This window comes from Mustelus asterias, chromosome 15 (genome assembly GCF_964213995.1).
Source record: "Mustelus asterias chromosome 15, sMusAst1.hap1.1, whole genome shotgun sequence".
NCBI lineage: Eukaryota > Metazoa > Chordata > Chondrichthyes > Carcharhiniformes > Triakidae > Mustelus > Mustelus asterias.
Genome location: NC_135815.1, coordinates 64,447,661 through 64,464,180, shown reverse-complemented (window position 1 = coordinate 64,464,180; position 16,520 = coordinate 64,447,661). Strand labels below are relative to the sequence as shown.

Genomic DNA, 16,520 nt, shown 5'->3' with positions numbered 1-16,520 from the left:
ACTTTTTCAGAGTTAATGAGTTACGTGACCCATCATATCAATACAGAGTGGACACAAGCAACTTCCAGGTGACCAGTTTTCCATTCTTAATAGCTCATAAATGCAGCTCAGATAAACTTCATGAATATATACTCTAGGTTGGAAGATGTTTTTCAGCAATTAGTTTTTACATTATAGTGTGTACATTAATTACATTAATTTACATTATAGTGACTGCCACAGACTGAAATATGTATAACAGTAAGGGTTTGCTAATAATTTGATTCTATAATAGTTAATAGACTATGCAAATAAAAAGCTGCATTTGCACATAGTATTAAAATTATCTTTGAAATTTTAGCTTGAGTTCTGTTTCGGGTGCAAAATTAAAGGGTCATATAAGCATCCAAACTGCTGTATGGGAAAGTGAACTTCGACCCATTACAGTGATAATTTTTAAAGTTCATGGGACTGACTCACATGGGAATGAGTCTGCCAATTTATGCTGATCAGTGTCTGCTGAAGATAGAATTTGGACAAATTTGGACCAAGCTTTGTTTTCTTTGATATGATGCAATTCCCAAATATCCTTATACCAGATGAAGTCTTGTTTGGGATGGCACTGAAGATCCCTTGAAATTATTTGGAGAATTTGGTCATTGTTTGGCTAATATATTAAATAGAAACATAGAAAATAGGGGAGGAGCAGGCACTCGGTCCTTTAAGCCTGTTCCACCATTCAATATGATTATGGCTGATCAACCAACACAATACCCTGATCTTGCCTCTCCCCCCCCCCGATATGCTTTGATCCCTTTCATCCCAAGAGCTGTATCTATTTCCTTCTTGAAAACATAGTGTTTTGGCCTCTACTGCTTTCTGTAGAAGCAAATTCCACAGGCTTACCGTTAGCTGGGTAAAGACATATCTCCTCATCCTAAAAGGTTTACTCCTTATTCTTAGACTATGACCCCTGATTCCTGACTCCTCCACCATCGGGAACATCCTTTCTGCATCTACCATGTCTAGTCCTGCTAGAACTTTATAGGTTTCTAAGAAATCCCCCCCTCATTATTCTGAACTCCAGCTTTTATAATCCTAACTGACTCAATCTCTTTTAGTACGTGAGCCCGCCATCCCAGGAATCAATCTGGTAAACTTTCACTGCACTCCCTCTGTAGCAAGAACGTCCTTCCTCAGATAAGGGGACCAAAACTGCACACGATCTTCTAAGTGTAGCCACACCCAGACCCTGTATAATTGCGGCAAGACATCCCTGCTCCTATACTCGGATCCTCTTGCTATGAAAGTCAACATACCTTTCGGCAAGGTCCCTCATGGTAGGCTCATCCAGAAGATTAAGATGCATGGGATCCACGATGACTTGGCCTTGGATTCAGAATTGGCTTGCCCATAGATGTCAGAGCGTAGTGGTGGAAGGATGCTTTCCTAGCTGGAAGTCCGTGACTAGTGGTGTTCCGCAGGGATCCATGCTGGGACCTCTGCTGTTTTTGATATATATAAACGACTTGGATGAAAATCTATCTTTGTAATGTCTGACAGATGCAGTGTAATGTAGGTAAATGTGAGGTTATTCACTGAGGTAGCAAAAACAGGAAGGATTATTATCCAAATGGCTATCATCTAGAATCTATGATTCAATGAGAGGGGAATGTGAAATGAGATCGGGGCGTTTTCGTACACTGAATGTAAGCATGCAGGTGCAGTATGCGGTAAGATGACAAATGGTAAAGAAATGGAATAGAACACACAACAGTACAGCTCAGGAACAGGCCCTTCAGCCCACAATGTTGTGCCAAACATGACGCCAAATTAAGATGGGTGGGTTATTAAGTTTGCAGACATTACAAAGATAGATGATTGTGGATAGTGTACATAGAACATAGAATAGTACAGCACAGAACAGGCCCTTCGGCCCACGATGTTGTGCCGAGCTTTATCTGAAACCAAGATCAAGCTATCCCACTCCCTATCATCCTGGTGTGCTCCATGTGCCTATCCAATAACCGCTTAAATGTTCCTAAAGTGTCTGACTCCACTATCACTGCAGGCAGTCCATTCCACACCCCAACCACTCTCTGCGTAAAGAACCTACCTCTGATATCCTTCCTATATCTCCCACCATGAACCCTAAAGTTATGCCCCCTTGTAATAGCTCCATCCACCCGAGGAAATAGTCTCTGAACGTTCACTCTATCTATCCCCTTCATCATTTTATAAACCTCTATTAAGTCTCGTCTCAGCCTCCTCCGCTCCAGAGAGAACAGCCCTAGCTCTCTCAACCTTTCCTCATAAGACCTACCCTCCAAACCAGGCAGCATCCTGGTAAATCTCCTCTGCACTCTTTCCAGCGCTTCCACATCCTTCTTATAGTGAGGTGACCAGAACTGCAGAGGGATCTTGGGGTTCAAATCCATAGCTTGGATTTGGCCACACAAGTAGATAGGGTGGTAAAGAAGGTATATATCATGCTTACCTTTATTGGTTGGGGCATTGAGTACAAGAGTCAGCATATCATGTTGCAGCTTTAAAAAACTTTGGTTAGGCCGCACTTAAAGTATTGCGTTCAATTCTGGTCACCACATTACAGGAAGGATGCGGAGGCTTTGGAGAGAATGCAGAAGTGGTGGATTAGAGAGCAGGAGCTATAAGGAGGCTGGACAAACTAGGGTTGTTTTCTCTGGAATGGTGAAAGCTGAGGGGAGACCTGATAGAACTTATGAAAGGGATAGATAAGGTTGGCAGTCAAAATCTTTTTCCCAGTGTTGAAATGTCAAATACAAGGGGGCATGCACTTAAGGTGAGAGAGGGTAAGTTCAAAGGAGATGTGAGGGGTAAGTTTTTTTTTAAACACAGAGAGTGGTAGGTGCTGCTAGGGGTAGTGGTGGTGCAGGCAGATATGATAGGGGCTTTTAGATTAGCGGGTGAATATGCAAGGAAAAGAGGGATATGGTCTAAGGGCACCAGAAGGGATTAGTTTAATTTGGCGTCATGTTTGGCACAACATTGTGGGCTGAAGGGCCTGTTCCTGTGCTGTACTGTTGTGTGTTCTATTCCATTTCTATACCATTTGTCATCTTACCGCATGCTGCACCTGCATGCTTACATTCAGTGTACAAAAACACCCCGATCTCATTTCACATTCCCCTCTCATGGAATCATAGATTCTAGATGATAGCCATTTGGATAATAATCTGCCTTCCTGTTTTTGCTACCTCAGTGAATAACCTCACATTTACCTACATTACACTGCATCTGTCATGCATTTGTCCACTCACTTAGCTGCAAATCTGGAGATATTGCCTTTAGTTCCCTCATCTAAATCATTGATATTTATTGTAAATAGCTGGAGTCCTAGCACTGGTCCCTACGATACCCCACTAGTTATTGCCTATCATTTGGAACTAGACACGTTTATTCCTACTCTTTGTTTCCTGTTTTCCAAATGTTTTCTACCCATCTCATTACAGTACACCCAATCCTTACAATAATGCCTGTGACACTGCATTCTGCACCCTCTCCTTTCCTTCTCCCCTATGAATGCTTTGTCTACATAGTGCACAAGAAACATAGAACAGTACAGCACAGAACAGGCCCTTCGGCCCATGATGTTGTGCCGAGCTTTATCTGAAACCAAGATCAAGCTATCCCACTCCCTATCATCCTGGTGTGCTCCACCTGCCTATCCAATAACCACATAAATGTTCCTAAAGTGTCTAACTCCACTATTACTGCAGGCAGTCCATTTCACACTCCAACCACTCTCTGCGTAAAGAACCTACTTCTGATATCCTTCCTATATCTCCCACCATGAACCCTATAGTTATGTCCCCTTGTAATAGCTCCATCCACCCGAGGAAATAGTCTTTGAATGTTCACTCTATCTATCCCCTTCATCATTTTATAAACCTCTATTAAGTCTCCCCTCAACCTCCTCTGCTCCAGAGAGAACAGCCCTAGCTCCCTCAACTGTTCCTCATAAGACCTGCCCTCCAAACCAGGCAGCATCCTGGTAAATCTCCTTTGCACTCTTTCCAGCGATTCCACATCCTTCTTAAAGTGAGGTGACCAGAACTGCACACAATATTCCAAATGTGGTCTCACCAAGGTCCTGTACAGTTGCAGCATAACACCACGGCTCTTAAACCCCAACCCCCTGTTAATAAAAGCTAACACACTATAGGCCTTCTTCACAGCTCTATCCACTTGAGTGGCAACCTTCAGAGATCTGTGGATATGGACCCCAAGATCTCTCTGTTCCTCCACAGTCTTCAGAACCCTACCTTTGACCCTGTAATCCATATTTAAATTTGTCCTACCAAAATGAATCACCTCACATTTATCAGGGTTAAACTCTATCTGCCATTTTTCAGCCCAGCTTTGCATCCTATCTATGTCTCTTTGCAGTCTACAACAGCCCTCCACCTCATCCACTACTCTACCAATCTTGGTGTCATCAGCAAATGTACTGATCCACCCTTCAGCCCCCTCCTCTAAGTCATTAATAAAAATCACAAAGAGCAGAGGACCAAGCACTGATCCCTGTGGCACTCCGCTAGCAACCTGCCTCCAATCCGAAAATTTTCCATCCACCACCACCCTCTGTCTTCGATCAGATAGCCAGTTACCTATCCAATCGGCCAACTTTCCCTCTATCCGACACCTCCTTACTTTCATCATAAGCCGACCATGGGGGACCTTATCAAACGCCTTACTAAAATCCATGTATATGACATCAACTGCCCTGCCTTCATCAACACACTTAGTTACCTCCTCAAAAAATTCAATCAAATTTGTGAGGCACGACTTGCCCTTCACGAATCCGTGCTGACTATCCCGGATTAATCCGCATCTTTCTAAATGGTCGTAAATCCCATCCCTAAGGACCTTTTCCATCAACTTACCAACCACCGAAGTAAGACTAACCGGTCTATAATTACCAGGGTCATTTCTATTCCCTTTCTTAAACAGAGGAACAACATTCGCCACTCTCCAGTCCTCTGGCACCATCCCCGTGGACAGTGAGGACCCAAAGATCAAAGCCAAAGGCTCTGCAATCTCATCCCTTGCCTCCCATAGAATCCTAGGATATATTTCATCAGGCCCATGGGACTTATCGACCTTCAGTTTATTCAAAACTGCCAGTATATCCTCCCTCCGAAAATCTACTTCCTCCAGCCTATTAGCCTGTAACACCTTCTCTTCCTCAAAAACATGGCCCCTCTCCTTGGTGAACACTGAAGAAAAGTATTCATTCATCACCTCTCCTATCTCTCCTGACTCCATACACAAGTTCCCACTACTGTCCTTGACCAGCCCTAAACTCACCCTGGTCATTCTTTTATTCCTCACGTAAGAGTAAAAAGCCTTGGGGTTTTCCTTGATCCGACCCGCCAAGGACTTCTCATGCCCCCTCCTAACTCTCCTAAGCCCCCTTTTCAGCCCATTCCTTGCTAACTTGCTAACCCTCAATCGAGCCATCTGAGCCTTGTTTCCTCATCCCTACAAAAGCTTCGCTCTTCCTTTTCACAAGTCATTCCACCTCTTTTCTGAACCATGGTTCCCTCACTCGGCCATTTCCTACCTGCCTGACAGGGACATACCTATCAAGGACACCCAGTATTTGTTCCTTGAAAAAGTTCCACTTTTCATTAGTGCCTTTCCCTGACAGTTTCTGTTCCCATCTTATGCCCCCTAATTCTTGCCTAATCGCATCATAATTACCTCTCCCCCAATTATAAACCTTGCCCTGCCGTACGGCCCTATCCCTCTCCATTGCAATAACAAAAGACACCGAATTGTGGTCACTATCTCCAAAGTGCTCACCCACAACCAAATCTAACACTTGGCCCGGTTCATTTCCCAGTACCAAATCCAGTGTGGCCCCACCTCTTGTCGGCCTATCCACATATTGTGTCAGGAAAACCTCCTGCACACACTGCACAAAAACTGCCCCATCCGAACTATTCAACCTACAAAGGTTCCAATCAATGTTTGGAAAGTTAAAGTCCCCCATGACAACTACCCTGTGACCCCCACACATATCCATAATCTGCTTAACAATTTCTTCCTCCACATCTCTATTACTATTTGGGGGCCTATAGTAAACTCCTAACAATGTGACCGCTCCTTTCCTATTTCTAACTTCAGCCCATATTACCTCAGTATGCAGATCCCCCTCGAAGTGCCTTTCCGCAGCCGTTAAACTATCTTTGATTAACAATGCTACTCCTCCACCTCTTTTACCAGCTTCCCTACACTTACTGAAACATCTATACCTCGGAACGTCCAACAATCATTCCTGTCCTTGTTATACCCATGTCTCCGTAATGGCCACAACATCGTAGTCCCAAGTACCAACCCATGCCCCAAGTTCATCTACCTTGTTCCGGATGCTCCTTGCATTGAAGTAGACACATTTCAACCCACCTTCCTGTCTACTGGTACCCATATTTTTCACTGTATCCTAATACGTGTGATGATAATAATTGTATTATAATTCTATGTTTCCAAGAAGGAGTTAGATATAGCTCTTGGGGTGAAGGGATCAAAGGAGGAGGAGGTTCAATCCCATCAATTTCTCTAATGGCATTTCCCTACCAATAATGATTTCCTTCAGTTCCTCCCTCTCAATAAACCCTGTGTTCCCCAATATTTCTGGTATGTCATTTGTGTCCTCTTTGTGAAGACAGAACCAAAGTATGTATTTAGTTGGTCAGCCATTTCTTGTTCCCCGTTATAAACTGGGAAATTTTCACAAATCTTTTTCTCATTACATAGTAAGCAAGCTTACTCTTGTACTCTCTTTTCCCCTTCTTACTCAATCCCTTGGTCCCCTTGGCTGAATTCTAAACTGCTCCCAATCCTTAGGTCTGTTGTTTGTTCTGACCAATTTGTATGCCTCTTGCTTGGATCTAATACTAATTCCATGTCCAATCATCATCAGAAACAGGTTAACTAGTTATTCATTTACCGTTTATGGATTTTGTTGTGTTGTAAGCAATTGGCATGTTGACTAATTAACATTAGTGTCTAAATCAGGAAATAATTGGTTATCAAATGCTTTGGGACATTCTGAGGACATCTCCGTGGACTGTATAAATGCAAGTGTTTTGTAGGATTTAAGTGTTCTATTGAAAAAGATATATAAACTTGCTTTGTTGTACGAAGAAAATGTCTTTACATTTCATTTCATTTTTGCTACTGTTCTCTAGGGAATGAAGATTTTCTTCCTGATAGTGGGTTCCTTGTATATATTATACCTTGTTTTCCTGATTGTGAGGGCCTGCTCTGAATTGAAAAATATGCCATACTTTGGTACGTGTAATTTAATGCTGCATGCAACTTCTGCTAAAATATTATCTTATTTAAAATGACTGAGAATAGTCCTGGTTGCAAAAGGGTATATTATTATAGCTTTATGTTAAACATAAACCAAAATGAAGGTTAATCCAAGTTCTCATTAACCTATATGGCCTGAACTTTGTACTCCCCACCCTCCGATCTGCAATTGCAGGGGCGAGGTCCCCCTTAATTTACATAGTGGTCCTAATTTAATATCCTGGCACTGATATGGGGCACAATCAGCAATAGTTATTTGGACACCACTGAAGTAGAAGTTGGTTTGAATTTTCCTCCAGTTAATTGGATATTTCCTTCTTTTCCATTTACACATTAATGGAAACAATTTTTGACTGTTTACTGACAGTAACATCCTCCGGTTTAATTCACCCCATTACCGGTGGCTCTAACTCTCAGCACAACTTCCATTTACCATGTTATTATTACTCAGTTGCTGGGGGTCCCGCTGCAACAAGTTTTGTAGAAAATGCTGCAGTACTCCTCCCTGCACCTTTCCCACTTCATCAACACCTTTTCCACAACTCACTCTACATACCAGTGTGAGGGGGTATTGGCACATCTGGGAGAGGGAAGAGTGCGAAAGACTTCCTGGTCATACAGACAGAGTCAAACAGTGCAGAAAAGGCCCTACGGCTCACTGAATCTGCACTGACAATATCTACCACAAAAGGTGTGCTAATCCCATTTTCCTACACTTGTCCCATATCCTTGAATATTATGATATTTCAAGTGCTCATCCACATATTTTTAAAGGTTGTAAGGTTTCCAGCCTTGATTATCTTCCCAGGCAAGTGCATTCCAGATTCCCACAACCCTCTGAGTGAAAAAGTTTTTTCTCAAATCCCCTCTGAATCTCCTGCCCCTCACTCTAAAACTATGCCCCCTCATGATTGACCCCTCAACCAAGGGGAATAGCTGTTCCCTACTCACCCTGTCCCCCTTAGCCTTCACTGCTCTAAAGAAAGCAATCCAAGCCCATCTAGTCTTTCCTTATAGCTCAAATGCTCCATTCTTGACAACATCCTGGTGAACACACGTCTGTATCCACCCTAGTGCAATCGCATCTTTCCAATAGTGAGGTGACCAGAACTGCACACAGTACTCCAGTTGTGGGCTAACCAACGCTCTGTACAGCTCCAACATTAGCTGCTTGCTCTTATACTCTATACCAACACTGATGAAAGCAAATGTTCCCAATGTCTTCTTAACTATCCCACTCACATGATCTGCCACCTTTTGGGATCTGTGAATAATTATTCCAAGATCTCTCTGTTCCTCTGAGCTCCCCAGTGTCCTGCTATTCATTAAATACTGTCTCATCTTGCTTCTTCTTCCAAAGTGCACTCATCTGCATTAATCAGCCACCGCTCTGCCCATCTGGCCAACCCATCTATATCTTCCTGTAACCTACAACCATCTTACCTCAATAGAACATAGAACACCACAGCGCAGAACAGGCCCTTCGGCCCACGATGTTGCACCGACCAGTTAAAAAAAAAAACTGTGACCCTCCAACCTAAACCAATTTCTTTTCGTCCATGAACCTATCTACAGATCTCTTAAACGCCCCCAAACTAGGCGCATTTACTACTGATGCTGGCAGGGCATTCCAATCCCTCACCACCCTCTGGGTAAAGAACCTACCCCTGACATCGGTTCTATAACTACCCCCCCTCAATTTAAAGCCATGCCCCCCATCTTCTTCACTATTAACCACCCAACCAATCTTGGTGTCATCTGCAAACTTGTTCATCATTCCTTGCACATTTTCATCTATATTGTTTATGTATATAACAAACAATAAGGGTCCCAGTACTGATCCTTGTGGTACACCGCTTCACACTGGCATCCAGTCACTTGAACAACCTTCTACCACTGCCCTTTGAGTCCTATTGTTAAGCCAGTTTCTGATCCATTTTACCAAGTTTCCCTGAATTCCATGTGCTTTAACCTTCTCAATCAGACTCCCATGTGAGACCTTGTCAAAAGCTTTTCTATAATCCATATAAACTACATGAACTGAACTTCCCTCATCCACACACTTGATCACATTTTCGAAAAATTCTAACAAATTTGTTATACAAAGAACAGTACAGTACAGCACAGGAAACAGACCCTTCGGCCCTCCAAGCCTGTGCCGCTCCTTGGTCCAACTAGACCAATCGTTTGTATCCCTCCATTCCCAGGCTGCTCATGTGACTATCCAGGTAAGTCTTAAACGATGTCAGCGTGTCTGCCTCCACCACCCTACTTGGCAGCGCATTCCAGGCCCCCACCACCCTCTGTGTAAAAAACATCCCTCTAATATCTGAGTTATACTTCGTCCCTCTCACCTTGAGCCTGTGACCCCTTGTGATCGTCACTTCTGATCTGGGGAAAAGCTTCCCACCGTTCACCCTATCTATCCCCTTCATAATCTTGTAGACCTCTATTAGATCTCCCCTCATTCTCCGTCTTTCCAGGGAGAACAACCCCAGTTTACCCAATATCTCCTCATAGCTAAGACATACCAGGCAACATCCTGGTAAACCTTCTCTGCACTCTCTCTAATGCCTCCATGTCCTTCTGGTAGTGCAGCGACCAGAACTGGACGCAGTACTCCAAATGTGGCCTAACCAGCGTTCTATACAGCTGCATCATCAGACTCCAGCTTTTATACTCTATACCCTGTCCTATAAAGGAAAATTGTATTCAAATTCCACATTTGCTGTGGTGGGATTCGAACCCAGGTCCCCAGAACATTAATTGAGTTTGTGGATTAATAACCTGGCAATATTACCACTAGGCCATTGTCTCCCCGGTAAAAAACATGAGCTGAAGTTTCTGGATTAATAGTCTAGCCATAATACCACTAGGCCATCACCTCCCATGCATGAACTCCCTCTGAAAAAGCTATGCTGACTATCACTGATTAATCCATGCCTTTCCAAGTGGATATTAATCCACTCCTTCATAATTTTCTCCAATAGTTTCCCTCCCACTGACGTGAGACTCACCGGTCTATAATTTCTTGGTTCATCTCTACCATCTTTTTTGAAAAGTGAAACCATATTAGCCATCCTCCAGTCCTCTGGCCCTTCCCCCGTGGACAGAGAAGAATTAAAAATTTGTTTCGGAGCCCCTGCAATTTCTTGCTTCGCTTCCCATAGCAGCTTGGGATGCAATTTATCCGGGCCAGGGAATTTGTCCATTTTTAAGCCTGTCAGAGCCTCCAATACCTGGTACAGTGTATGGTATCACTGATTTAAGATAGGCATGTAATGATTATTTTAAGCATGGCTTCAATACATTTTAACTCTACTTCAGTTCAGAAAATGTAATACTCCTATGAAAGTTTGTGGCTTGCTTTCCTTGTACTGTTTGTTTTATTGAGTCTTTTATTAAACTCTCTTTCCAAGTTTCACTTCTCTGTTTCAATAAAATACAAATCTCATTCTTTATATTTCAGATGACATCTCTCTCTCTCTCTCTCTCTATATATATTATATATATTTTTATATATGCTTTTTGTTTCAGATCTCCGACTGAAATTTTTGACTGGGCTAACATTTATTGTGCTGGTAATAAGGTAGGAGAGACAGTCTGGATGGAAGTAAGCCAGTATCTCAGTTAAATAATAAAGAAATTGTTGGGGCTATATTGGGCCATGTAAGGTCCATTTTTCAGATGGCTGTCTAATACTTGAAAATGCGTCGGTGATGTGGTGCAATTGCACTGGAAGGGGATTACATGTGTGAAATTAATAACTGCTGGCAGCATGCAAACATCAATCAGTGTGCAATGGTGAATTGATGCCAGCACTGCCCTTTCGGAATACCATGCTCCAGCCTATGCTGTGAATTAACAATGCTGTACACAGTTTAAACACATGAAGAAACTAAACCACCATTTCTACTATACTGTGGAGGAGGAATTCCTGGAGTGCATATGGAATGATTTGCTGGACCAATATGTTAAGTAACCAACTAGAGAACAAGCCATCCTAGTCTGGGTATTGTCTAATGTGAAAGGAATAATTGGCAATCTAGGTATGCAAGACCCATTGAGGATGAGCGACCATAATATGATAGAATTTTTCCTCAAGCTGGAGAGTGACATAATTCATTCTGAGACCCGGTCCTGAATCTTAATAAAGGAGACTACGATGGTATGAGGCACGAATTGGCCAGAAAAAACAACAGACGTGAAGATTGGGAGCAGTTTAGAATTGAGCAAAGGAGGATCAAGAGATTGATTAAGAATGGGAAAAATAGAGTATGTAAAAACTGACTGTTAAAGCTTCTGCAGCTATATGATGAGAAAAAGATTGATGAAAACAAACAGTCTCTGTAACACTCACTCACACAGTCCCTGTAAATCTCACTCACACAGTTCCTGTCACACACTCACACAGTCTCTGTAGCTCTCTCACAAATCTATGTAACTCTCACTCACACAGCGTCTGTAACTCTCACTCACACAGTCTCTATAACTCTCTCGCACAGTCTCTGTAACTCTCTCTCGCACAGTCTCTGTAACTCTCTCTCGCAGTCTCTGTAACTCTCTCGCACAGTCTCTGTAACTCTTTTTCGCACAGTCTCTGACTCTCGCACAGTCTCTGTAACTCTTTTTCGCACAGTCTCTGACTCTCGCACAGTCTCTGTAACTCTCACTCGCACAGTCTCTGTAACTCTCACTCACACAATTTCCATCACTCTCACTCACAGTCTCTGTAACTCTCACTCACACAGTCCCTGTAACTCTCACTCACACAGTCCCTGTAACTCTCACTCACACAGTCCCTGTAACTCTCTGTCACACAGTCCCTGTAACTCTCACTCACACAGTCCCTGTAACTCTCACTCACACAGTCCCTGTAACTCTCTGTCACACAGTCGCTGTAACTCTCTGTCACACAGTCCCTGTAACTCTCACTCACACAGTCTCTGTAACTATCTGTCACACAGTCTCTGTAACTCCCACTCACACAGTCTCTGTAACTATCTGTCACACAGTCTCTGTAAATCTCACTCACACAGTCTCTGTAACTCTCACTCACACAGTCGCTGTAACTCTCTGTCACACAGTCTCTGTAACTCTCACTCACACAGTCTCTGTAACTATCTGTCACACAGTCCCTGTAAATCTCACTCACACAGTCGCTGTAACTCTCTGTCACACAGTCTCTGTAACTCTCACTCACACAGTCGCTGTAACTCTCTGTCACACAGTCTCTGTAAATCTCACTCACACAGTCGCTGTAACTCCCTCTCACAAAATCTCTGCAACTCTGACTCACACAGTCTCTGTAACTCTCTCACGGTCTCTCTTAATCCCTTTCGCAGACTCTGTAACTCCCTCTCACAGTTTCTTTAACTCGCTCTCACAGTTTCTGTAACACCCTCTCACCTTCCGTGTAACTCCCCCTCACAAACTCTGTAACAATCTCTGTAACACTCACAGTCTCTGTAACACTCAATCACACAGTCCCTGTACCTCTCACTCACACAGTCCCTGTACCTCTCACTCACACAGTCCCTGTTACTCTCACTCACACAGTCCCTGTTACTCTCACTCACACAATCCCTGTAACTCTCTGTCACACAATCTCTGAAACTATCTGTCACACAATCTCTGTAACTATCTGTCACACAGTATCTGTAAATCTCACTCACACAGAATCTGTAAATCTCACTCACACAGTCTCTGTAAAACTCACTCACACAGTGTCTGTACCTCTCACTCACACAGTCCCTGTAACTCTCACTCACACAGTCCCTGTAACTCTCACTCACACAGTCCCTGTAACTCTCACTCACACAGTCCCTGTAACTCTCTGTCACACAGTCCCTGTAACTCTCTGTCACACAGTCCCTGTAACTCTCTGTCACACAGTCCCTGTAACTCTCTGTCACACAGTCCCTGTAACTCTCTGTCACACAGTCCCTGTAACTCTCTGTCACACAGTCCCTGTAACTCTCTGTCACACAGTCCCTGTAACTCTCTGTCACACAGTCCCTGTAACTCTCTGTCACACAGTCCCTATAACTCTCTGTCACACAGTCTCTGTAAATCTCACTCACACAGTCCCTGTAACTCTCTGTCACACAGTCTCTGTAAATCTCACTCACACAGTCCCTGTAACTCTCTGTCACACAGTCCCTGTAACTCTCACTCACACAGTCCCTGTAACTCTCTGTCACACAGTCCCTGTAACCCTCTGTCACACAGTCCCTGTAACACTCTGTCACACAGTCCCTGTAACTCTCTGTCACACAGTCCCTGTAACTCTCTGTCACACAGTCCCTGTAACTCTCTGTCACACAGTCCCTGTAACTCTCTGTCACACAGTCCCTGTAACTCTCTGTCACACAGTCGCTGTAACTCTCACTCACATAGTCGCTGTAACTCTCACTCACACAGTCGCTGTAACTCTCACTCACACAGTCTCTGTAACTCTCACTCACACAGTCGCTGTAACTCTCTGTCACACAGTCGCTGTAACTCTCACTCACACAGTCGCTGTAACTCTCACTCACACAGTCCCTGTAACTCTCTGTCACACAGTCCCTGTAACTCTCTGTCACACAGTCCCTGTAACTCTCTGTCACACAGTCCCTGTAACTCTCTGTCACACAGTCCCTGTAACTCTCTGTCACACAGTCCCTGTAACTCTCTGTCACACAGTCCCTGTAAATCTCTGTCACACAGTCCCTGTAAATCTCACTCACGCAGTCCCTGTAACTCTCTGTCGCACAGTCCCTGTAACTCTCTGTCACACAGTCCCTGTAACTCTCTGTCACAGAGTCCCTGTAACTCTCTGTCACAGAGTCCCTGTAACTCTCTGTCACAGAGTCCCTGTAACTCTCTGTCACAGAGTCCCTGTAACTCTCTGTCACAGAGTCCCTGTAACTCTCTGTCACAGAGTCCCTGTAACTCTCTGTCACAGAGTCCCTGTAACACTCTGTCACACAGTCCCTGTAACTCTCTGTCACACAGTCCCTGTAACTCTCTGTCACACAGTCCCTGTAACTCTTTTTCGCACAGTCTCTGACTCTCGCACAGTCTCTGTAACTCTCACTCGCACAGTCTCTGTAACTCTCACTCACACAATTTCCATCACTCTCACTCACAGTCTCTGTAACTCTCACTCACACAGTCCCTGTAACTCTCACTCACACAGTCCCTGTAACTCTCACTCACACAGTCCCTGTAACTCTCTGTCACACAGTCCCTGTAACTCTCACTCACACAGTCCCTGTAACTCTCTGTCACACAGTCGCTGTAACTCTCTGTCACACAGTCCCTGTAACTCTCTGTCACACAGTCCCTGTAACTCTCACTCACACAGTCTCTGTAACTATCTGTCACACAGTCTCTGTAACTCTCACTCACACAGTCTCTGTAACTATCTGTCACACAGTCTCTGTAAATCTCACTCACACAGTCTCTGTAACTCTCACTCACACAGTCGCTGTAACTCTCTGTCACACAGTCTCTGTAACTCTCACTCACACAGTCTCTGTAACTATCTGTCACACAGTCCCTGTAAATCTCACTCACACAGTCGCTGTAACTCTCTGTCACACAGTCTCTGTAACTCTCACTCACACAGTCGCTGTAACTCTCTGTCACACAGTCTCTGTAAATCTCACTCACACAGTCGCTGTAACTCCCTCTCACAAAATCTCTGCAACTCTGACTCACACAGTCTCTGTAACTCTCTCACGGTCTCTCTTAATCCCTTTCGCAGACTCTGTAACTCCCTCTCACAGTTTCTTTAACTCGCTCTCACAGTTTCTGTAACACCCTCTCACCTTCCGTGTAACTCCCCCTCACAAACTCTGTAACAATCTCTGTAACACTCACAGTCTCTGTAACACTCAATCACACAGTCCCTGTACCTCTCACTCACACAGTCCCTGTACCTCTCACTCACACAGTCCCTGTTACTCTCACTCACACAGTCCCTGTTACTCTCACTCACACAATCCCTGTAACTCTCTGTCACACAATCTCTGAAACTATCTGTCACACAATCTCTGTAACTATCTGTCACACAGTATCTGTAAATCTCACTCACACAGAATCTGTAAATCTCACTCACACAGTCTCTGTAAAACTCACTCACACAGTGTCTGTACCTCTCACTCACACAGTCCCTGTAACTCTCACTCACACAGTCCCTGTAACTCTCACTCACACAGTCCCTGTAACTCTCACTCACACAGTCCCTGTAACTCTCTGTCACACAGTCCCTGTAACTCTCTGTCACACAGTCCCTGTAACTCTCTGTCACACAGTCCCTGTAACTCTCTGTCACACAGTCCCTGTAACTCTCTGTCACACAGTCCCTGTAACTCTCTGTCACACAGTCCCTGTAACTCTCTGTCACACAGTCCCTGTAACTCTCTGTCACACAGTCCCTGTAACTCTCTGTCACACAGTCCCTGTAACTCTCTGTCACACAGTCCCTATAACTCTCTGTCACACAGTCTCTGTAAATCTCACTCACACAGTCCCTGTAACTCTCTGTCACACAGTCTCTGTAAATCTCACTCACACAGTCCCTGTAACTCTCTGTCACACAGTCCCTGTAACTCTCACTCACACAGTCCCTGTAACTCTCTGTCACACAGTCCCTGTAACCCTCTGTCACACAGTCCCTGTAACACTCTGTCACACAGTCCCTGTAACTCTCTGTCACACAGTCCCTGTAACTCTCTGTCACACAGTCCCTGTAACTCTCTGTCACACAGTCCCTGTAACTCTCTGTCACACAGTCCCTGTAACTCTCTGTCACACAGTCCCTGTAACTCTCACTCACACAGTCGCTGTAACTCTCTGTCACACAGTCTCTGTAACTCTCACTCACACAGTCGCTGTAACTCTCACTCACACAGTCGCTGTAACTCTCACTCACATAGTCGCTGTAACTCTCACTCACACAGTCGCTGTAACTCTCACTCACACAGTCTCTGTAACTCTCACTCACACAGTCGCTGTAACTCTCTGTCACACAGTCGCTGTAACTCTCACTCACACAGTCGCTGTAACTCTCACTCACACAGTCCCTGTAACTCTCTGTCACACAGTCCCTGTAACTCTCTGTCACACAGTCCCTGTAACTCTCTGTCACACAGTCCCTGTAACTCTCTGTCACACAGTCCCTGTAACTC

At 44.2% G+C, this 16,520-nt stretch overlaps 1 protein-coding gene across 4 annotated transcripts in view; it reads left to right on the top strand.

Moving 5' to 3' along the window:
* The window catches only part of tmem181 (transmembrane protein 181), a 199,900-nt gene that overhangs the window by 135,477 nt on the left and 47,903 nt on the right, over positions 1-16,520 (top strand). For all 4 annotated transcript variants that reach the window (XM_078230007.1, XM_078230009.1, XM_078230008.1 and 1 more), the window contains 3 exons: positions 11-68; positions 7,215-7,317; positions 10,879-10,930. In XM_078230007.1, coding sequence (XP_078086133.1) covers positions 11-68; positions 7,215-7,317; positions 10,879-10,930 — 213 coding nt within the window. The remainder of the gene's footprint in view (positions 1-10; positions 69-7,214; positions 7,318-10,878; positions 10,931-16,520) is intronic.